This window comes from Ursus maritimus, unplaced genomic scaffold (assembly GCF_017311325.1).
Source record: "Ursus maritimus isolate PB19 unplaced genomic scaffold, ASM1731132v1 scaffold_8, whole genome shotgun sequence".
Lineage (NCBI taxonomy): Eukaryota > Metazoa > Chordata > Mammalia > Carnivora > Ursidae > Ursus > Ursus maritimus.
The window spans coordinates 23828349-23851579 of NW_024426996.1; the positions used below are offsets into that span (position 1 = coordinate 23828349).

A 23231-nucleotide genomic window follows, 5' to 3' on the forward strand; every position below is an offset into this window, starting at 1 on the left:
GAGTCTAAAAATAATACTTTGGCATATCACTCACACTTTTGCACCCTATGTATCTGAATTAGTGGTGTTTAAATACATATAGTGTGTTCCAAATTATGTTCTGCAGACTTCTAGTGTCCCAGAAGATATTAATAGATTTCTAATGATCACAGAAGCAGCAGGAAACACAAGGTTATACAAAATTAAATAGGTTTCTGCACTGCAGGATTTCTAAGTCTTTACTATGCTGATTTGCATTTCTTCATACTGCAGATATAGTATGATAACCAAGCCTAGCTTTACTTTTTGATTTTATTTATTCTAACTGCTCACATTTAGAAATTATTCTACCTTAAGTTGCATTTACTTTCATAATAATTACACTGACTTTCCAAAATGCAAACAATACAACTTTCTCTTTATTAAACTGGTTGATTTGTTTCTACCACGATTTTTTTTCTTTCTTTCCTTTTCTTTCTTTTTTTTTTTAACCATTAGGAAAATTACATAATTATCTCTTGAAAACATGATGCTTGTTACTCTCAGCTTCTGGAATTTCTTAGGCCAAAAATAGTGTTCCTAAGTATGACTAATTTCCTCTGCTTGGGTCTTGTACAAGTTTTTTCTAGGTAGTTTATAACCGATAGTATGAATAGGAAATCGTTTATAGGCATTTTCTGCTTTCTCCTAGCCCCAAACCTCAAGCACTGGTTCTAGATCTATAATTCCCATCTCCCATGGAGTACTGAGTCCCAGTACCATGCAGGGCTTGAACTTCACCCTCAGGCTCAGTCTCATCTCTGGTTAGTGTATATAAAGATTTGTGTCAAAATATGATCTTCCACGTCTAGAAACTCTTCAATTATTTGTTGAATGTGGACACTTGAAATCTACTTGATGCTGATGGAGAAACTTAGCTTTAGGAATATTGGCGCAAGATGATGGTAATCCTAGAGTTTGGGGGTTTGCTTTGTTTTTATTTTCAGTCCTTTCTGTGTTCCAAATATGCTAATATTTGAGCCTTGTTAATTTTTTAAAAAAGCTTTCAAATACACACAAAGATAATCTCAGTTCTTATTAAGATGAATAGAAGTTAATGGGGCGCCTGGGTGGCTCAGTCATTAAGCATCTGCCTTCGGCTCGGGTCATGATCCCAGCGTCCTGGGGTCAAGCCCCACATCAGGCTCCATGCTCAGTGGGAAGCCTGCTTCTCCCTCTCCCACTCCCCCTGCTCATGTTCCCTCTCTCCCTGTCTCTCTCTCTGTCAAATAAATAAATAAAATCTTAAAAAAAAAAGATAAATACAAGTTAAAATAGCAATGAGATTATTTTTACTTACCAGACTAAGATTAAAATTATAGTACCAAATACAAATACTATATGATTTCATTTTTATAAAAAAACAGGCAAAACTAATCTGTGCTATTAGAAGTCAGAATAGTGGGGGCGCCTGGGTGGCATAGCGGTTGGGCGTCTGCCTTCGGCTCAGGGCGTGATCCCGGCGTTATGGGATCGAGCCCCACATCAGGCTCCTCCGCTATGAGCCTGCTTCTTCCTCTCCCACTACCCCTGCTTGTGTTCCCTCTCTCGCTGGCTGTCTCTATCTGTCAAATAAATAAATAAAATCTTAAAAAAAAAAAAAAAAAAGAAGTCAGAATAGTGGTTATTCATGGAGCTAGGCAGTGACTGAATAGGAGCACAAAGGTGACTTTGGGTTCTGGTAATGTTCTCTTCCGATCTGGGTGCCGGTTACATAGGTGTGTTCAGGTTTACATGCATACTTTTCTATATATACTTTAATAAAATGATTTTTATTTCTTTTTTAAGATTTGATTTTGAAGCAATTTCTACACCCAATGTGGAGCTTAAACTCACAAGCCTGAGATGAAGAGTCACACGCTCTATGGACTGAGCTAGCTAGGCGCCCCAACAAAATGATTTTTTAAACAGAACAACTGCGTCACCTAGATGGCTCAGTTGGTTAAGTGCCCGACTCTTGATTTCAGCTCAGGTTGTGATCTCAGGTTGTGAGAACAAGCCCCTCACTCAGTGTGGAGTAGGTTTGAGATTCTCTCTCTTCCTCTGCCCCTCCCCCTGCTCACAAGCTCTCTCTCTAAATAAATGAATAAAATCTTAAAAAAAAATACAACAACTACCTACGGTAGGCAAGGACACAGATTAACTTGCTTATATTCTATCATGGGGAAAGTAACCTAAAAAAGTGGCAATTTGGCAAAAGCTATTAGAACTTAAAATGTTCATACCCTTTTTTTAACCAGGCATTCCTACGTCTAGGAATTTACCCTTTAAAACACCCCCACAATTACACAATGTTTTATACTAGGATGTTCTTTGTAGCAGTACTTTTAATAGCTAAAAAAGAAATGCAGCTTCCACCACATAAGAATATAAGAAGTCTGAAACCTGGTACCCTGATATCAGACTTCCAGCCTCCAGAACTGTGAGCAATAAATTTCTGCAATTTATTGGGAAAAAAAGTTGGGGGGGGGATATAAAGATTCATCCATCAAGCAGAGAACAGTTAATTAACATACAGTACACATAGACTATGTGGCTGATTACATGAATGAAGTAGATCCATTTTTACTATATGAAAAGATGTCCAAGATACATTAAGTGGGAAAAAAAAAAAGAAAAAGAAAATTATAAGCAGAATGTTTAGCGTTAGTTCATTTAGGTTTAAAATAATACCATTAATAGGGGCGCCTAGGTGGCTCAGTCGGTTAAGCGTCTGCTTTCAGCTCAGGGCATGATCCCGGAGCCCCGGAATCGAGTCCCACATAGGGGCTCCCTGTTCAGCCGGGAGTCTGCTCCTCCCTCTGCCCCTCACCCTGCTGTTGTGCCCTCTCTCTCACTCTCAAATAAATAAAATAAAAAAAAAAAGTTTAAAAAATATACATATATACCATTAATAAACAATGTGAATATGTATAGAAAAAATTAAGACTGTACCATATTGTCTTTTGTAGACTACTGGAAATGTTCATTTTTTTACATTATTTCTCATGTTTGAATTCTGATAAAACAGGTATTACCTTTATAAACAAAAAAGAATAATGGAGTAAAATGAAATGATTTATGTTTTATTGGAATTTCTAGGCTATTTTCATGGCTGACTGAATTCATCTTTTAAAGATGCTATTCAAAATACTATGAAATCAGGTCTTAACTGATAAAAATAAGCTACCATAATAAAAAAATACCAATTGATTCTCTGTTGCTTATATAGTCCAAATTTTTTAAACTAGAATGTACAGTTATCATTCAGTCAATACATACACATTGAGTACACATGTATTTGCTGTTGCACTAACCAAAATAAGATATGGTCTCTGGCCACACAACAAGCTTGAACAGGAAGACAGTCACATAAACAAGGTGTAATAACAAGTTAAAGATACGTAAGTATGTACTGAATAAAGCTGGGGCACAAAAGAAAATGTAGTCAATTCTACCTGAAAGTGAAACGGCTAGACTGAGTTTACGTCCCCCCAAAATGCAAATTTAGAAATCCTAACCCCTAATGTGATGGTATTAGGAGAGGGGATGTTGGGAAAGTGATGAGGTAATGAGGGTGGAACCCTCATGAATGGGATTTATGCTATTATAAAAGAAACCCCAGAAAGTTCCCTCACCCCTTCTGCCAAGTGAGGACACAGTGAGAAGATGGTCATGTATGAACCAGAATGCAGGCCCTCAGCAGACACAGAATCTACCAATGCCTTGATCTTGGACCTCCCAGACTCCAGAACTGTGAGAAATAAATGTCTGTTGTTTAAGCCACCCACACTGTGGTATTTTTGTTATAGCAGCCCAAACAGATTAAGACAGATACTGCTTAAGAATGGTGTATAAGGGGATGCCTGAGTGGTTCAGTCAGGTTAAGTGTCTACCTTTGGCCCAGATCATGATCCCAGGGTCCTGGGATCCAGTCCCAAATCCGGCTCCTTGCTCAGCAGGGAGCCTGCTTCGCCCTCTGCCTGCTCTGCCTGCCACTCTCCTGCTTGTGCTCTTTCTCTCCTCTGACAGATAAATAAATAAAATCTTAACAACAACCACCAAAGAATGGTATATAAAGGATGCCATGCTTGAGTCAAGAATTAGAGGATAAGTAGTTCATCAGATAATATGGGGAAGGAATTTCAGGCACAGAAAATTACTTCTTTATAACTGCATATTTTAATGTATAAAATAGCATTTCATATTCACAATAACAAAACTGGTCTAATTTGAGTTTTTTAATTTTATACATTTATGAACCAAAAAAAGTAATTTTTATATCACACACATACAAATATATATATTTGTTCTACTAATATAAGACACCAAAGGAGACTTTCTAAAATATGAAAACTTTCTCTTTTACAATAATTCGCCATTTCTGGGAATGATGACCCACCTAAAATAATGTGGGGAAAAAATAAGAATATGTAAGATTAGAGTGTTAGCTAAAAATATATTTCTTTTCTAATGAGTTCAAAGTATCTGTTTCAATAAGCTCTGATTAATGAGCAAATCACTACTTTTAGGTAGTTGCAAAATGTAACTTAAAAATATTAAAATTGGGGCACCCGGGTGGCTCAGTCTGTTAAGCGTCTGCCTTTGGCTCAGGTAATGATCTCAGGGTCCTGGGATGGAGCCCTACATGGGGCTCTCTGCTCAGCAGGGAGTCTGCTTCTCCCTCTCCCTCTGCCTCTGCCTCTCCCCCCTGCTGGTACTGTCTTTATCTCTAAACAAATAAAATCTTAAAAAATATACATTAAAATTAATCACTATTTTGAAGTGTACTATTTATACTTACAGAAATAAAATCCATTCTTGAGTTTGAGTAAGTATTTATCAAGACTATTTTTAAGACTATAAACATGCTTTTTATCTATTAAACCTGAGTTTTAATGGCAACTACATATTCTTCCAAATTGGGGATTTAAATCTGAACTTTCTCTCTTACAACTTAAGATAAATTCAAAGCAGTCAACCATATTTGCAAACCAATGAGAATCAAAACGAATATAGGAACAACTTATTTATCTAGAACCATTACAATGAATTATTTCAGATATCTTCAGTCAGGCACTGAAATGGTCTTTTCATTTTAGTTATCTCTGATAGTAATCTAAAATTAATTACAAGCTTCCCTGTCTTCTTAAACAAAGAACATAATTACAAGCTTTCTTAGCATTTAAACCTAAGTCCTCTCCAGTATCATATATGGGGATGTCTTAGGTGTTAAATGAAGTAATGAATATAAAAGGCTTTGCCTAGTACCTGGTACCTATAAATGATCAATAAACATTAACATACGCTATTATTACCAAACTTATGACTTTTTAGTATTATTCTTCTATCCTATCAGGCTTTTGGCTGTCACTTCTATCATATATCTTTTTAACAGACCATTCAAATTTTACAGATTTTAATTTGCTACTGAGCAAGAATTTCATAATTAAGCCAGATACTAATATAATTTTTCTATAACCAAAAAGCAGTCAGGCTTGAAATCAAGATTGAGTACACGGATCTTGCAACTTCTACTTTTGCTACAGGAAAGCCCACTACCTCCTGTTAATATTCCAGATGGCTGAAGTTTCTGAATACCTGATCTCTCTATAACAAAGTGCTACACTGCTACTCTTTACAGACAACTGAAACCAAATGAAAGGAAAACATATTATATGTTCCAAACCTTACAAAGATTTAGCCATGCTTTAGGCCAAACACTGTCTATATTTTTCAGTTGATAGTTACCATTTTGTAGCACAAGAATGCTTAACTTATATTCAGAAATTGTAGATCTCAAAGACCATTAATGCCATTTATTCCTTACTTGAAAAACCAACTCAATGCAGCATAAATGTCCCTCATTTTCCATTTTCTCCTTTCAGTTATTAGAACCCCCAGTGTTTTAGGTGGGCACATGACTGTCTACCTAGACTACTTTCCAAGTCTTCCTTGCATCTAGGCATAGACAGTGACTATATTCTGGCCAATGAGTTGCTAGTACCTTCCAGGTCACACCCTTGTCTTTAAAAGGAAGCTATTTGGGGCACCTTGATGGCTCAATTGGTTAAGCATCTGCCTTCAGCTCAGGTCCTGATCCCAGGGTCCTGGGATCAAGTCCTGCGTTGGGCTCCCTGCTTGTGGAGAGCCTGCTTCTCCCTCTCCTCTACCTCCCCCCAAGCCCCTACCACTGGTTCGTACTCGTGCTCTCTCTCCCTCTCTCGCTCTATCTCTATCTCAAATAAATAAATAAAATCTTTTTTTTTTTTCAAGGAAGCTATTTGTTCTTCATTCGTCTTTCTCTTTCCCTCAACCTGGAACTAGACCCTGGTGGTAATGAGGTAACTTCAACAATTCGAACAATGGCAGCATCCTAGGGGATGGCAGCACAAGATAAAAAGCAGCAACTGGGCCCCTGGACCACCCTGAGGAGAAGAACTACCCTACCCTAGGGATTGCCTTCTAATTTGGACTTTAGCTGGAGAAAGACGTAAACTTTTTATTTTGGTTAGAACCATTTTCTGGCCTCTGTTATAGCAGCTGATGCAATACCTAAGCTAATAAACTCGTTTTATAGAAGAAACTAAGGCTCAGAAACAAAGCAATACATCCCAAAATACACTGCCAGTTTGGTGGCAGTTCAGATTCTCTCTAGCCAAGCTGCAGATGGTCCACTCTAAAGCCCATATTCTAATAGCCTATATTGCCTCCTATGCAGAAAAATGTGAATCTGAGTTACTGTTGCAAACTACATGGACAGCAAGATTTTTTTTTTTTTTTGTAAATAGGGGGAGATTGAAATGCAGTTCTTATGAATAGGTTTTACTTACACTACAGCCCACTAAGGACCCTGATAAGCCTTTGACTTAACTGCTCATCCAGGGTAGTCACTTGTTCTAAGGGAGTTGGAGCTTTACTTTGGGAAAGCTATAATCAGAAGCTACCAAAAAAAAACAAAAAACAAAAAAACAAAACAAAACCAAAAACCCCTACCAAGCATTTAAAAAAATCAGCACTCTCTCTAAGTACTTCAGAAAAACTACAAAAATTAATATATTCGCACTTTCTTTTTTAAAAAGATTTTATTTTTAAGTATTCTCTACACCCAACATGGGGCTTGAACCAACAACCCCGAGATCAAGAGTCACAGGCTCCACCAACTGAGCCAGCCAGGCACCCCAATACATACTCACTTTTTTAGAATTAACTCAGCTGAGATAATAAGGACAAATTGGAATGGAGAAATAAGGACAAATTGGAAACTAGAGAGAGAAAAAAGACGTCAGCTCATTATAACAGACAAGGAATAAGGTTAAGAAAGAAGTATTAGGGTGATGGTAATGGGCAAAAAGCTGAAGGGACAAATAAGGCAAAAGAATAATTGAAAGAACTGAATGTAGGAGGCTGGGGCTCTGAAGAATAAAACGTCTGGAACAGCCACTGTTTGGGATTCAACTTCTACAGCTTTTCCTTAAACATGTAGTCAAATATTGTTTTTTAAAAGATATAATTAGAAAATAAAAAAGCAGCAGTGATTAAGCTAGCTGAAGTTTGATATCATGAATCAGCAATCACTCTTCTATATCTCAGCAAATACTCTGGGTTTTGGCAAGGGCAAAGGTCAAAGGAGCAATATATCTGAAGGATTCAGTACCATCATCCTAAGTGGGTGATTTCGTTCATTCATTCAACAAATATTAGAGTGCTGCCACCCTCATGGGAGATATGGTCAGTGCAACCAGAAAGCAGTGGTAACAAGCTCAGTCCAGAACCTGGGACTAAGCATGTAGAAACTTCTACAACAACTAATAATTTTATATCTATTTAACAACAACAACAAAAAACCCAGGGCTTAATGTTTTTACGCACACGAGTATGTGTACGTATACTGTCATTCCATTTTCCCAGCCATTCATTTTTATTGTATTTCACAAAAGTATTGGTCTGCAATTAATTGTATTAAACAACAACAACAACAACCAACAACTAAAGCAACTGGTCTTTCACCACAGACAGTTTGAGAAATATTATTAAAGTGCTTAATATTTTGAAAGGCACTGCAAAATTCTATTCTGGGGGAACAGCAGTGAGCCACTATAGCAAGTACTTATTCTAATGAAAAGATAATGGCAAGGAGACTACAAAATAAATTTTAAAAAGCAAGATAAAGAGATAAAGCGATAAGCATGACAAGGGAAATAATCAGGGAAATGAGACAGTGATTAGGTGGAGAGTACTACTTTACATAACCTCGTTGGTCAGAGGGCCCCAAGGTAAGCACTGATTTGGATACAGTCGGAAGTGTGGGTAATGAGTAACAAGAACAAAGCAAGTGGAAAAGTAGGGAAGCAGAGTGAATGATTACATTACACTATCAGAAGGGAAAAGGGCAGTATCTTAGAGTTAAAGGATAAATGTATTCAGTGTCCCAAATGGAATTCTGAGGTGAGGGACTTTGTTACTAGCAACTCACTATCTCAGAAACCAACCAAGGAAGCCAACTTGTAGTTTAAAGCAAAATTCATAAATTTACTGGGTATTTGAAGTCACAGACTCCAGTCTGAGTCCTCAACACTCTCATCGACATGATGGCAGGGGCGCCTGGGTGGCTCAGTAGGTTAAGCATCTGTCTTTGGTCAGGTAATGATTCCAGGGGTTGGGCTCTCTGCTGAGCAGAGAGCCTCCTTCTCCCTCTCCCTCTGCCTGCTGCTGCCCCTGCTTGTGCTCTCTCTCCCTCTCTCTCAAATAAATAGATCAAATCTAAAAAAAGAAAAGAAATTTACAAATATTTTTAAAACTCTGTGGGGAGGGGCGCCTGGGTGGCTCAGTCAGTTAAGCAGCTGCCTTTGGCTCAGGTCATGATCTCAGGGTCCTGGGATGGAGCCCCATATCGGGGTTCCTGCTCAGTGGGAGTCTGCTTCTCCCTCTCCCTCTTTGCTCCCCCTATTTGTGCTCTCTTGCTCACAAGCTCGCTCTCTCTCAAATAAATAAATAAAATCTTTAAAAACAAATAAACTCTGTGGAGAAAAAAAATGTTTACTAATTAGTGAATAGAAATACCCTAATACCTACTATTAAAATTTTAAAGGATTTATTTATTTATTTATTTGGGTGGGGGAGGGCACAGGGAGACAGAATCTCAAGCGACTCCCAAAGGAGCGTGGAGCCTGATGCAGGACTCAATCTCAGGACCCTGAGATAATGACCTGAGCCAAAACCAAGAGTCAGATGCTTAAGCAACTGTGCCACTCAGGGACCCCTAATAAATTAAAAAAAAAAAAATACAGATACAGATATATATATATATATCTGTGAATATAATGCCACTATTCAAAAGAAAGTCATTTGTATAATAAACATATTGGTAAATGCAAAGAAAACATTCTGGAAGCATGATGCTAAACTTCACCAGCAATTACCCCTGGTAATGGGAAATAAAATTGTGAAGGGAAGACGAAAGGGGCAATTTTAAACTACATACTGATGTGAATTATTTATAAGAAGCATGTTTTCACTATTGCTTCAACAACTAAGCAGAAAAATTTAAAGAAATTTCCAGAATATATGAGACCTCGCTTTTATTCTATTATGTGCTCTACCATAGCTCCTGATGACTCACTGTTCATCTACTTTCTGAATACAGTTGATTCTTGTCATTCATGTAGTTCTATGTTCTATAAGTGACCATAAAGAATGAATTAGCAGATACTGAACCTTTCCATTTAAGAGAAATACAGGGCTGAGTTCCTGTGAGTTGTGGTCACATTTTCCTCAATCAATCCAATACATAACCTTGTTTTATGTGTATTTCTTTAAAGATGTCTTTTTCAATACATGTCCTTGATTCATTAACACTGAACTCACAGCCACCAGCACTATTACTCATGCCTGAAGGAAGCTTATCTAACACACATATTTTCTCTGTGAAAACACCACAGCCTTCTTGTACTTAGGAATACTAGACAGCACTTCCACATTATACTTGGGGGTCATTTTTAACAGTGAAATCACAAACAAAAAGGACAAAAATGCAAAAACCACGATACTAAATAGACTGTGAAAAGGACACCGGTTTAATAGGAGAGTTGAAATAAGAAGGCAGAATATCTCCTTCTTTGACCTCAAATGGGGACATACACATCAGGTGACTCAAATTTTTCACTTCCTTACACATGTCTGCAAATGACCTGAAAGTGCTACATGTATTGATTCTGGAGTTACAAATAAATTTTAGCACGTAGGCGAATTTGCCAATATGGAATCCATGAATAACAAGGATTGACAGAACCTTAAATATAGTCTTTCTAAGTCTGTATCATCGTCTGCAAGATGGAAGAAAAAACTAGATAAACTCTAAGGCTACTTAATATTCAAAACTTAGATTAAGTTAAAAATACTCAATTTTACCTAATATGTAATAATGTATCTGTTTGGTACACTATTTGAAAAATCTATTTGGCCTATGACACTGTTTGAAATAATTTTTAAGCCAACATTTCAAAATTGAAAGATGTCATATAAAAATCCAGATTCCACCTCTTCTTGAAGAAAATTAGCCTGATAGTTAATGACAGCTAATACTGTATTTCACACAATTTAAGAAGCCATCAATTATAAGATTCATCGTTTTTTTAAAATAATCTCTATGTCCAATGTGGGGCTCTAACTCCCAAACCCACATTGAGAGTCGTATGCTTCACTGACTGAGCCAGGCAGGAACCCCAAGATCCACCAGTTTTTAATGTAACACCAAGAAAAAAGAAATATTGCCAATTGTAATTACATGATGCAACCTGATTTCAGAGATGTTTGCATGCTAATGTGGATCTCAGAATTGTTAAAATATGGCAATATAGAGCATTTAGTATGTGCCAGTCTGTTCTAAAGATCTGTATATCTTTAAACTCATTTAATCTACACAAAAACCTTATAAAATAGGCACTGTTATTATTCACATTTTAGAGGTGAGGAAACAGGCACAGTAAGTCCGAGTTCACAAAACTAGTAAGTGGCTGGATGGAATTCAAAGCCAAGCAGTTTGAGTGCTTAACCATTACATTAAATTGGCTCTCTGAGCCTACATTTCTACAGGCAACAACTGGCTGGAGTTGGGCTCCATCTACACCGTCAAGTCACGAGGTGCAGGCTCCAGTTTCATCCAGACCTCTGCTCTCTTCTAATCTAACCTGCTGGATTGAACAATGATGTGGTACCCAACTGACACTGTTGGGATCTGAGTTTGTGACTCTTGCATTAAACAACAGAACAGTATTTATTAACAAAATACAGTTCTAAAGAGAAAATATGTATTTGAATAAAATTTGACCAGAGTTAGTTTTATTTAGAAGGATAAGAAAGGGGTAATAAGGAAAAACTCAAAAGACAGTAGTTCTTCAATTAGTTTATATTATGCAAAGTATTAGGTGCTCTGAGAAATAAATACAATGATGAACTGGACATGTATCCTGTTATCAAGATGCTTTTATAGTCTGAGTATAGTGTGGTTAACAAAGTAACTGAAAATCTGGTATTTTAAATAATTCTAATAAAGTGGCTCTATGTTTTGATATGCAAAGATCTCCAAGACATATCAGTGAAAAAGGTAAGCTGCAAAACACCATAAACAGTATACCGTTTATGAAAAAAAAATAAATATGTTCATACAAATACATAATTCTATATTGTACAAATGCATAATTATTCATAAAACTCTGGAAGGATTTATACCACATTAAGAATCATGGTTATTTCTGGGAGCACCTGGGTGGTGTAGTTGGTTAACTGTCCGGACTCTTGGTTTAGGCTCAAGTTGTGACTCAGGGTTGTGGAACTGAGCCCCATGAAGGGCTCCGCGCTCGGTGTGGAGTCAGCTTGGGATTCCCTCTCCCTCTCCCCCTACCTCCTGTTCACATGTGTGCTCTCTCTCAAATAAATCTTAAAAAAAAAAAAAAAAGACTCATGGTTATTTCTGGAAAGAGAACTGAAATTAAAGATGGTAGTCAAAGGGGCCTTAAACTTTACTAATACTGTTTGCCATTTTGTGTCACAAAAAAATTAAAAAATTAATAAAGTAATATGTATAACATAATGCAACTCATGGAGGTGATTATGTATCAGAACTCTTCATTGCTTTCAGTAATTGCCACGTGACAGTTGCAATTTTACCAAGAAAAATTTGAAAAGGACAAATAATCTAACAATTGGTAAATTGAGCATAATCAGAATGACAGCCTAATAATCTGAATTTAGTATCTGTTTTGCTAACCAATACTTCCATTTATTTTTATTCAGATATACACAAAGAGGACCAAAAAAGAAGCAAGGGGAATAGGAGTGACCAGGAAAGAAAAAAAGTGAGATGAGGAATGTGAAAATGAAAAACCACTGAAAAGTAAAAAGGGAAAAAAGGAAGGTGGGGTAAAACTAGCATGCTGAAGGTATGTTTACGAGACACTGACATAATGTGGTTTGCAGTATTTCCTCACAATTCCTAATAGAAACCCCTATTTTTTTTTTTAAAGATTTTATTTATTTATTTATTTGACAGAGACAACCAGCGAGAGAGGGAACACAAGCAGGGGGAGTGGGAGAGGAAGAAGCAGGCTCCCAACGGAGGAGCCTGATGTGGGGCTCGATCCCAGAATGCCAGGATCAGGCCCTGAGCCGAAGGCAGACGCTCAACGACTGAGCCACCCAGGCGCCCCAGAAATCCCTATTTTTTTTTAAGTATTCAGTAGCTATTTAACTGACATGCAAAAATGAAGAACAGGAATGCCAGTTAAAAAAAATCTAATTCAATCATTCAGTCATTTATTAAATATTTATCAAGCATCTAATACAAACACATTTGATCATATAACTGCCTTCATGAAGCTTAAAACATAGTTACAGCTTCCCTGGAGAGAACTTCCCCGACCATGACTATTTACTGTAGAACCAAAATAATTCATGTTAACCAATAATCAATTCCTTTACATTGTTTTAATGCAACAAAGAAAGTATTAGTGTTTTAAAACACAAAAAGAACCAGAAATTTATTTTAGGGGCGCCTGGGTGGCACAGCGGTTGGGCGTCTGCCTTCGGCTCAGGGCGTGATCCCGGCATTATGGGATCGAGCCCCACATCGGGCTCCTCCTCTATGAGCCTGCTTCTTCCTCTCCCACTCCCCCTGCTTGTGTTCCCTCTCTCGCTGGCTGTCTCTATCTCTGTCAAATAAATAAATAAAATCTTAAAAAAAAAAATTATTTTAAATTGAACTCTACAGCTCAGAAGATTTTTACAAAAAAAGCAAAGGTCAGTCTTATCTTCAGATGACCTAAATTACTATGATCTAAAAAAAATGTGGGAACATTACAAAGTCAAAACCAGTCTCTTTGCAAAATAAATCCAGTGAATCTAACACAATCTATTTCCATTACAATTAACAATAAGTCAGCCAAGGTAATATGCTGCTTCATTTATTCTCCATGCTTTCTCTAAGAAATGAACAATGCTTTCCGAAAAAACATTCTTTCCAAGCAAGGCATCATTATGAAACTTGTCTACCAACTAACCTAACACAAATGCTGGCATCTCAAAGTCTTAACACCACAAAGTTTTTAAATTAAAGATAACTTTTTGTACAAAAATGTTCATAGCATTTCTGCCTGAGGTATAAAAATATAAGCAGGCCTTTCTAGGATTTCCACAACAGACAAAAAACAATGCAGTATAAACAACAGAAGGTAAATATGTAAAGACAGAAAAATGGTGCTTCCTATCAGCAAATTTACATAAATTCTTTTTTTTTTTTTTTTTTTTTATTTGACAGAGAGAGAGACAGCCAGCAAGAGAGGGAACATAAGCAGGGGGAGTGGGAGAGGAAGAAGCAGGCTCTCAGCAGAGCAGGGAGCCCGATGTGGGGCTTGATCCCAGGACCCGGGGATCATGCCAAGCGGAAGGCAGACACTTAATGACTGAGCCACCCAGGTGCCCCCATAAGAAATTCTTATATTCTCTCCTAAAAGATAATCAGATTCAAGAGTGATTATAATTAACTCTCAAACCATAAAGCACCAGGATTTACTTTATCTTTTAGGTATTTAAATGGGCAACACTTCAAGAACTCCATAAAACAGATGCTAATGAAAGACTTCTTAAATATAGCATTCCTTTAAAAAATATATTCTCTAGGACAATTTTTCCCAAAGTATGTTCTTCAGAACACTCAGCTCTACAAGATTTCCTGAGGAAAAAAAGGGATCTGGTCAAATAAAATTGGCAAATACAACTTCCTTTATATAAATATTAGGTTTTTTGTTTTGTTTTTGATCATCACCCAGCACACTTCTTTGGTAACAAATTTAAGTACATCCACTCATGTTTTTTGGAACATACGTTGGTACTGGTAGCATGTGTAATATTTAAATGATTCTAGTTTTTTAAAATTGCCCTTAGTAATCTACAATTCACCTTCAAAAAAGCCATGTAGTTTTCAATAGACACTACTTAAAAAATATACATGAGACATCATTGGTTGGATACAGAAGTGATCAAAACACGAATCATTATTATGGTTTTCTCCGACACTTATTGCAAGACAGCCAAGAGAGAAAACACATTCCAGTTATGACACTGACCTGCTTATTAATGTAGAATATGAAACTTGAACCCAAACAGGAATTTCGGACTATACATTTATAGTAACGTGGTATAAAATATGCTTGACCAAAACAAAACTATGTCTAAATCAAAGCATACATTCCTTAGTAACAATTTTTATTATAAGAAAGTACAGCTGTCTCATATTGTTAGCCTTTTTGCTTTTTAAGCCAGCTGATCAAAGTTTGATTTAAAAAGAGATGACTTTGAGGCACCAGCCTGGCTCAGTCAGTGCAGCATGTGACTCCTGATCTTGGGGTCATGAGTTCAAAACCCATGTAGGGCCTGGAGCTTACTTTAAAAAATAATAACAGGATAAAAAATAAATAAAAAGACACAACTTATCAGTACAGTAATTCCACATAATTTTTCAGGACTCAAGCAAGTTTCATGCCTTGGGATACAACTTGAGAAAAAAAAAAAAAAAACTAAGATTTACTATCAAATGTTGTTAGCACTGGGATTTTTTTTTTTAAGATTTTATTTATTTATTTGAGAGAGTGAGGTGAGGAGCAGAAGGAGAAGCAGACTCCCCATTGAGCAGGGAGCCTGATGTGGGGCTCGATCCCGGGACTCCAGGATCATGACCTGAGCCAAATGCAGCTGCGCCCCTAGTAACTTTTTTTTAAAAGCTAGTTTTTTGAAAATCCCAAGTGTTGGGATGCCTGGGTGGCTCAGTCGGTTAAGCAGCTGTCTTCGGTCAGGTCATGAACTCAGGGTCCTGGGATGGAGCCCCATTTTGGGCTCTCTACTCAGCAGGGAGTCTGCTTCTCCCTCTCCCTCTGTCTGCCGCTTTGCCCTCTTGTGCTCTCTATCTCTCTCGCTGTCAAATAAATAAAATTTTTAAAAAAGTTATTATTTGAAAGGTAGATGGAAAATTAAATATGTATGAGCATTCAAAAAAATAAGTAGGATTTATAGTATAATTAGTGTTTATTTGCACCCAGCAAAGTATGTCCAGACTAAGGAGGCTTCAATCACCAGAAATCAGTGCCTTTCTCTAAGGTGAAAAAGAGAAATCAAATTTAAAAGTATTTGATTCTAAGAGGCGCCTGGCTGGCTCAGTTGGAAAAGCATGTGAACTCTTGATTTCAGGGTCATGAGTTCAAGCCCCACAATGGGTGTAGACATTACTTAAATAAATAAAACTTAAAAAATAAAAAGTATTTGACTCTAAAATATGCAAAGTTTAATGAGGATGAAATTCTAGACTTAAAATATTTAAAATTTTATAGAATTATTATCATATGATACAAATACAAGTATTTACTACTTTGTCTCTAGAGAACATCTTAATACTAACCCAAAGTTACTCTTAACCAACACTATGAAAATTTAGGAACTATAAAATCAATAATAAGGGCACCTAGCTGGCTCAGTCGGTAAAGCATGCAACTCTTGATCTCGGGGTTGTAAGCTTGAGCCCCACGTTAGGTGTAGAGATTACTTAAAAATGAAATCTTCAAAAAAAAAAATCAATAATTTAACTCTTAACACATTCAGAAGATACTTAAGTTCACTAAGAGAAAACAGGAAAACAGGGCAACCCTCTCAAGTCCCCTCCCTCTTGGAGAGCTTTGTATTATCACTCAATAAACTCTGCTTTGCTGCCCACCAAAAAAAAAAAAAGAAAGAAAGAAAATGCAAACAGGAAAGCAGTAACACCACAGTAAATTTGGAAAAATCCCTTAAGTACAAAGTTTGACAAAACGGACATCAATCATTCTAGAACTTTGATTCCTACAGTTTTTAAAAAGTATTGTTTTAGCACCTCGTAATTTGTAAGCTGCTATGATTATAATCTGGGAATTCTTTCATGTAACACTATAGTTCATTCATTCATTCATTTACCGAAGACTTATTTATTTTAGAGACAGACAGCGAGTGAGCAAGCACAAGCAACGGGAAGGACAGAAGGAGAGGGAAAGAATCTCAAGCAAGACTCCTCACTGAGCGTCTCGTGACGCTGAGATCACCACCTGGGCTAAAAGACTCGGACAATTAACTGACTAAGCCACCCAGACACCTCTATAATTCATTCAACAAATACTTCACTGAATATCTACTACTATGGAAAAACAAAGATTAAAATACTTTTGAACTCTTCCCTAAAGACATTTAAGAGTCTAGAAAAGATGAAACATATACAAATAGTAGAAAGCTTAAGAAATGCACAATCTAGTTAAAATGTGAAGATTGCTCAGAGGGGAAAGAGATTATCTGCAGTTTAGTGGGAGGAAAAATAAGGGTGGATTTAAAGGACAGTTAGGGGCACCTGGGTGGCTCAGTTGGTTAAGCATCTGACTCATGATTTTGGCTCAGGTCATGATCTCAGGGCCCTGAGATGGAGCCAGCGCCAGGCTCTGTGCTGGTCTGCCCTGGTCGTGGAGCCTGCTTAGGATTCTCTCACTCTCTCCCTCTGCCCCTGCCCACCTGCCACCCCCACCACCCAGCACAGGTTTGCATTCTCTCTCTCTCTTTTTTTAAAGATTTATTTATTTGAGAGAGAGAGAGAGAGAGAGAGAGCGCACAAGCAGTGGGAAGAAGGAGAAACAAGCTCCCCGCTGAGCAGGGAGCCCAACGCAGGGCTTGATCCCAGGACCCTGAGATCACGACCTGAGCGGAAGGCAGACACTTAACTGACTGAGCCACCCAGGCACCCTGCGTTCTCTCTTAAAAAAAAAATTTAAAGGACAGCTAGACTTTAGGGGTGTCTGACTGGCTTAGTCGCTAGAGCACACAACTCTTCATCTCAGGGTTGTAAGTTCGAGCCCCACGTTGGGTGTATAGATTACTTAAAATTTTTAAAAATCTTCAACAACAAAAAAATAATAAGATATAAAAAAATAAAGTAAAATAAAGGACAGGTAGACCTTAGACAAAGAGGCTTTCTGCTGGAGAAAAGCACAAAAGATGGAAAACCACAATGAGAATGATTTAATTTTACAGAAATGGAAAAAATTACAAAATATTAAACAATAATGTATAAGTTGGAGGTTTCCAATTCTGGCAACTTGAATATCCAGACCAGATCAAATCACCAGTTAAAACATCTAAACTGTACCACTCATTCTACTGATGTTCTACAAATACTTTTTAAAAAATTTTATTTATTTTGCATGAGCGTGCAGGCATGAGAGATAGAGAGAGAGTGCACTCCAGCAAGCCCGCGCAGGGGGGAAGGGGAGGGGGGAAGCTGACTCCCCGCTGAGCAGGGAGCCCAATGCAGGACTCATCCCAGGACCCCAGATCATGACCTGAGCCAAAGGCAGCTGCTTAACCGACTGAGCCACCCAGGAGCCCATACAAATACTTTTAATTAGTGACCCATGACCCCTTTTACCGGTTATATTTCCTAATGGAGTGAGATGATGAAACAAATTTAATTCATACTGTAACTTGGAGTAAACTATTAATTCTCTTCATAAGACAAATTACTTTTCCAATTTTGAGTATGCATGCTCAGAGTTAGGCAAGAACAAAGACCCTGACTTTCCTTTCAGTTTACATAAACAACATACACGTGATACTCAAACTTCAGTTTGTTTTTTGTTTTTTTTTAAAGATTTTATTTATTTGACAGAGAGAGAGACAGCCAGCAAGAGAGGGAACACAAGCAGGGGGAGTGGGAGAGGAAGAAGCAGGCTCTCAGCGGAGGAGCCTGATGTAGGGCTCGATCCCAGGACTCTGGGATCACGCCCTGAGCCGAAGGCAGACACTTAATGACTGAGCCACCCAGGCGCTCCCAAACTTCATTTTGAAATCACGATGTAAATATTATGTTGTTCTATGCACTATGGCAAGATCAGTTTTCTAGTCTCAGTTCTGTAATAACCGTGCAAGTTGTTTAGTGATCTGTGCCTCAGTTTCCTAACTTGTAAAATGAGGGGGTTGAACGTGATCTGCAAAGGACCTTCCAGCTTTAAAATCCTATACTCGATTATTCACCATCTTTTCTACAGAAGTCACTGTGACAAGGCCAACTATTTAAAAAAAATAGTCTTCCTCTAAAGGCAGATAACCCTTTATTGAGCACATACTAAGTGCCAGGAGCTCGCCTGCTTTCTTTCTTTCTTAAGATTTTATTTATCTGAGAGAGTCAGAGATCGAGAGAGCGAGAGCATGAGCATGAGGGAGGGGCAGAGGGGGAGGAAAAAGCAGACTCCTCACTGAGCAGGGAGCCCGCTGCAGGGATCCCAGGACCCTGGGATCATGACCTGAGCCAAAGGCAGACGCTTAACTGACTGAGCCACCCAGGTGCCCCGCCAGGCTCTATTTCTTATTTCACTTAATCCTCATTTATACGCATAAAAGCAGGTGGTTTCCTTACTTTACTCACAGGGTATTATCCATCTCTTGCCTGATCCAATCAAATTAGGGGTGGAAGACAAAGATTCAAATCAAGGTCTAAATCCAAAGCAAGCTCTAATAAACCATACTTGGTGCCTCAAACAAAAAATACCAGAAATAAAATAAACGAACAAACGCCGAACAAGTAGGCTGTGACTTTGGTAATCTGGAGAAAGCATGGTCTTACAACAGGGCAGTGTGCGTGCCTTGTAGCCATGTGGGAGCAGACAAAAGAAGCCAAATATCGGGGGGGGGGGGGGGGGGGGCCCCCCTGCAGATAAAATCTCCTGGTTTTCAAATGAAGGAAAACAGATTCATCAGCTTTCAACTTCTGCTTTAAACAGTTCTAATCCATGGGAGCCTGGGTGGCTCAGTTGGTTAAGCGACTGCCTTAGGCTCAGGTCATGATTCCAAGATCCTGGGATGAGTCCCACATTGGGCTCCCCCTGCTCTGCAGGGAGCCTGCTTCTTCCTCTCCTTCTGTCTGCCACTCCCCCTGCTTGTGCTCTCTCTCTCTCTCTCTCTCTGTCGAATAAACAAAATCTTAAAAAAATAAACAGTTCTAATCCAGATCTGAGAGGTTAATTTTAATATTACATAAATTTTCAAAATTCCCAGGTAAGTATTAAAATATGGGGATCAGCAAGAAAACCTAGGCTAAGAAGTAAGGCAAACCATGGTTGAATCCTGGCTCTAGTATGACTAGCAGTGTGACCTTGGTCAAGTTATTTCACCTCTCTAAACCTCATTTCTTCATTTGTAAAGTGAAGATACTATCATCCATCTTGCAGGGTGGTTAGATTAATGGAAAATATAGACTATAAAGAGCTCAGCATAGTACCTACCTCAAGGTAAGAGCTTGACAAACGAAAGCTATTATTATCCTTCAAGATCCCGGTAACACAGAACATAAGACCTAGGACCTATGCTCATAGACACCCCAATTATGTCTATGAATACTACCCGAAGTTTACCTTTAAAATGTTATACTTTGTCACTTTTCTGTAGATCTAAAATTATTCTCGAATAATTTTTAAAATGTCACACACACACTCATTTCTAATAGAAACTAACCAAACTTCAAAGTAAGTTTATCCTAAACCTAGCATTGTACCAACTATCAAATACTGTATTCAGTGGTTTACAAGTTTTTAAAGTGACGCTGCAAATAGTGTTACCAAGGGTTCAGACTTCTGCATGGGGTCAGGGAAAGCCGGGGATATGTCCCAAAGCGGTTTGAGCGCGAAATACCCCTATACGTTCAAGCGGGTATTCCCCAAATGCCACAGAGTTGGAGGAGCCCTAAAAACGAGGTCTGAACTAGTAACACCTGGCAGAACGACCTTCCTCCAGCTGAAGGGACAGGTGGCCTTATGTCCCCAAACTATCGTTTTATTCTTAGCCACATGCTCGAGTCAACAGCTGGGTTTTAAACCTTGCAGTCTTCCCCTGTGCCCTATTCCAGGCTGCGACGGAGGGAGCAGGACTTCAGGTTCCTCTCGGCCAGGGGAGACAGGCGAAAGGAGGCAAGGGCCCGAAGCCCCGAGGGGCACTGGAGACAGGTCGAGGCACCTGTGCCCAGAATCGAGCCCTTGCCGGGCGGCACTACCCGAGGACCACCCTCCACGCCGGGCCTGTGGAGCTTGGGGCGCGGCTGCTGTCAGCCTGGCCGAAACGCCGCGGGGGGGGGGCTGCGCTGGGGGCGTAAGGGAATAACTCGGGGGTTTCAGCAGAGAAAGGGAGGCAAAGGGAGAGACAGCAAGCGAACCCCCAGCCTACCGCGGGGCGCGGGAAGTCACCTCCAGGCCCCCGAATCTTCCGTCCCGTTCCTGCCCGAACCCTTCCAAAGTCCCGGACCCATCGCGCTCCTCTCACCGTCTCGGCTTCTGTGTGCTGGGGTCCGGCACTCTGACCCCCCATTACCCCGCGGAGGAAATTCATCTTGTCGCTCAGCCACCGGCTCTACCGGCCCCTTGGGAAATAAGAGGTAACTTTTCCTGCCCTCGGCAGGGCCTGGCCCCCAAGCCCGCACTCTGCACTCTCCGGCCGCTGCCACCAACGCCTCCTACTCCGCGGCCGCTCCAGCCCCCTAAGCCCGGAAACAGCCGCCACCACTAGTCAAGATGCGCATGCGCGGGGACGTGGCATTACGTGGCGGCTCGAAGGGCGAAGGCAAAGGGGAGAAGTAGGCGAGAGGAGGCCGGTAGCCCGTATCTGCCCAAGCCCCGCCCACTGCGCAGGTCCCGCCTCCCTCGGCAGGGACACGCCTCCTGCACCCGCCCTTCGCGGGTAACTACTGCTGGTCCCAGCCACCCACGTGGTCGAAGCCCGGCCCCGCCGGCTGGAGAGAATCCCGGTAGTGTACGTGTTTTGGTTTGCGGGGTGTTTAATTGTCGCCGAAGGGGACTTACTGCAAGCTGTCGAATCTGGGGTCGTATTTTGTTGAGTCGAAAGTGAAATTTTACTTCGGCCGACGTGACAGGTAAGGGGTCCCGGCCCCTGGGAGGGTTCGTTTGGTTTTGCGGTTTAGCAGTACGAGCCTTCTGGCCTTCTGATCCTTGTAAATTGCATTTCTTTACAGGGCTTTGTTTGGTGGTAAAAAGGGTGCTAGAGCCCCCTCATTCCATTGCCACCGGAGGGCGCATTTCTCAGTTCTTGCTCTTCAAACCTGTTATAAAAGGAATTCCTAGATCCTAACACCAGGTACGCCGCTATTTTCAAGTGGTGTGAGGTGGAAAACGATCGAACCCTGCATTTAGCTTATTAGAGAAAATACATTGATCTATAGTGTCAGTTTGGCATTTAGTAACATATTTTGTTAACTCTCAACCCCTGCATTTTCAGTGTTTTTTTTTAAATATGAAAAATGTCATTTTTTTCAAAATGGAATGCCCTGCCGCTTTTGAAATGCGATTGCCCAGGTAGGTACACATGTTTCTGGAGTAGTCTTGTAAATTTCTTGAGCCTAAAAAGCGCAGGGTCGAGTTAGCTTACTGATTCATACACCTCTCCACTTGGATCCCCTCCAGATCTCAAATTCAGCATTTAAAACTGAACTCATCATCTTTCCCAGCCTCCATTAAAGGGAAAAAAAAAAAGAAATCAATATGCTTCTTTGTGTCTTGCCACCCTCAACAGTACCACTAGCCAAATAATCGCCTAAGCTAGAAGGAGGACACTGGGACGAATCTTATGTTCTGGATTTCACCCCCACATGTCCAGTGTTCAAGTCCTTTCATTTCTATTTATAGAATATTTCTCAAACAGGTCCTGTGCTCTTCATCCTCTCTGCCTCTGACATAGTTTATGTTCTCATCATTTTTCACCAAGATTATAGCAGTAGCTTCCTAACTAGTTTGTCTGCATTCAAGCCTTGGCTTCTGTCCAGTTCAGTCTCCAGTCCAGTCACCCTTGGATGAGCCTAACAACCACAAAACATCTGTCCATGTTGGTACTCTTCTTAAAATCCAAAGGTGGTTGTCCATTTGCTCCATAATAAAATCCACTCTCTGTAGCTTGGTATCCAGGCCTGTTATGTTCTGGCGCCTGTCTTTCCAGCTCCTGCCTCCCCCATGTACTGTGGAATTATGCCTGGATATGCCCTTCCCCTACCACCTCTTCATCAAGGAAACTCCTACTGGTTCCTTAAGACTTAACTCTGGCATCATCTGAAAGCTTTCCCTGAAATTAAGATACATGTGTCTGTGCTAGCACTTTGCAGTTGTTAATATGTGGAGAGCACTCAATAAATGCTTGTGAAGCCAAACTGTTAGGGGCAGGGCTATGTTATTCGTTTTTGTATCTCTGTATGTTGGCCCTGTCATAAAAGGTATTGTTGGATAAATGAGGAAGACATTATGGATATAGGAATATCATGCTGAGGAGGGGGGTCCTTTTTTCGCCTGTGAGGTGGAATTGTAGATAACACATATCACAGAGGCTATGGTGAAATTTCCTTTTCTATTGCCAAGGTTTTAAGCTTGGGTGACTTGGAGAATGGTTGGGATCATACAGCCCAAAATACTGTGCACTAAGCATTGTCTTCTGCTTGAAAACTGGACATTTGACATTTGCTTCAGACATTTTCCATGAGGGCATTTTGTTGCAGCCTAAAAAAAGTGATCAATAAATGCTCAGATTGCTATTACCAAGTAATGTGTGCCAAGAACCTCACTCAGTCCCTAAGCCCCACCCTTTCCTGAGCCTCTCCTCACCTTCTTCCTGTGCCTCACTCTACCGCA

The 23231-nt window shown here is 39.6% G+C and overlaps 1 protein-coding gene across 2 annotated transcripts in view; it reads right to left on the bottom strand.

Annotated features, from left to right (window-relative positions):
• USO1 (USO1 vesicle transport factor) overlaps nucleotides 1–21082 on the bottom strand; it is an 86298-nt gene extending 65216 nt beyond the window's left edge. The window contains exon 1 of one of the 2 annotated variants that reach the window (XM_008693227.2): nucleotides 20866–21082. In XM_008693227.2, the coding sequence (XP_008691449.1) occupies nucleotides 20866–20931 (66 nt within the window). In that variant the 5' untranslated portion in view covers nucleotides 20932–21082. Of the gene's footprint in view, nucleotides 1–20769 lie in introns of both variants that reach the window. The other variant, XM_040625361.1, reaches the window with a different exon arrangement.
• Nucleotides 21083–23231: the final 2149 nt, after the last annotated feature.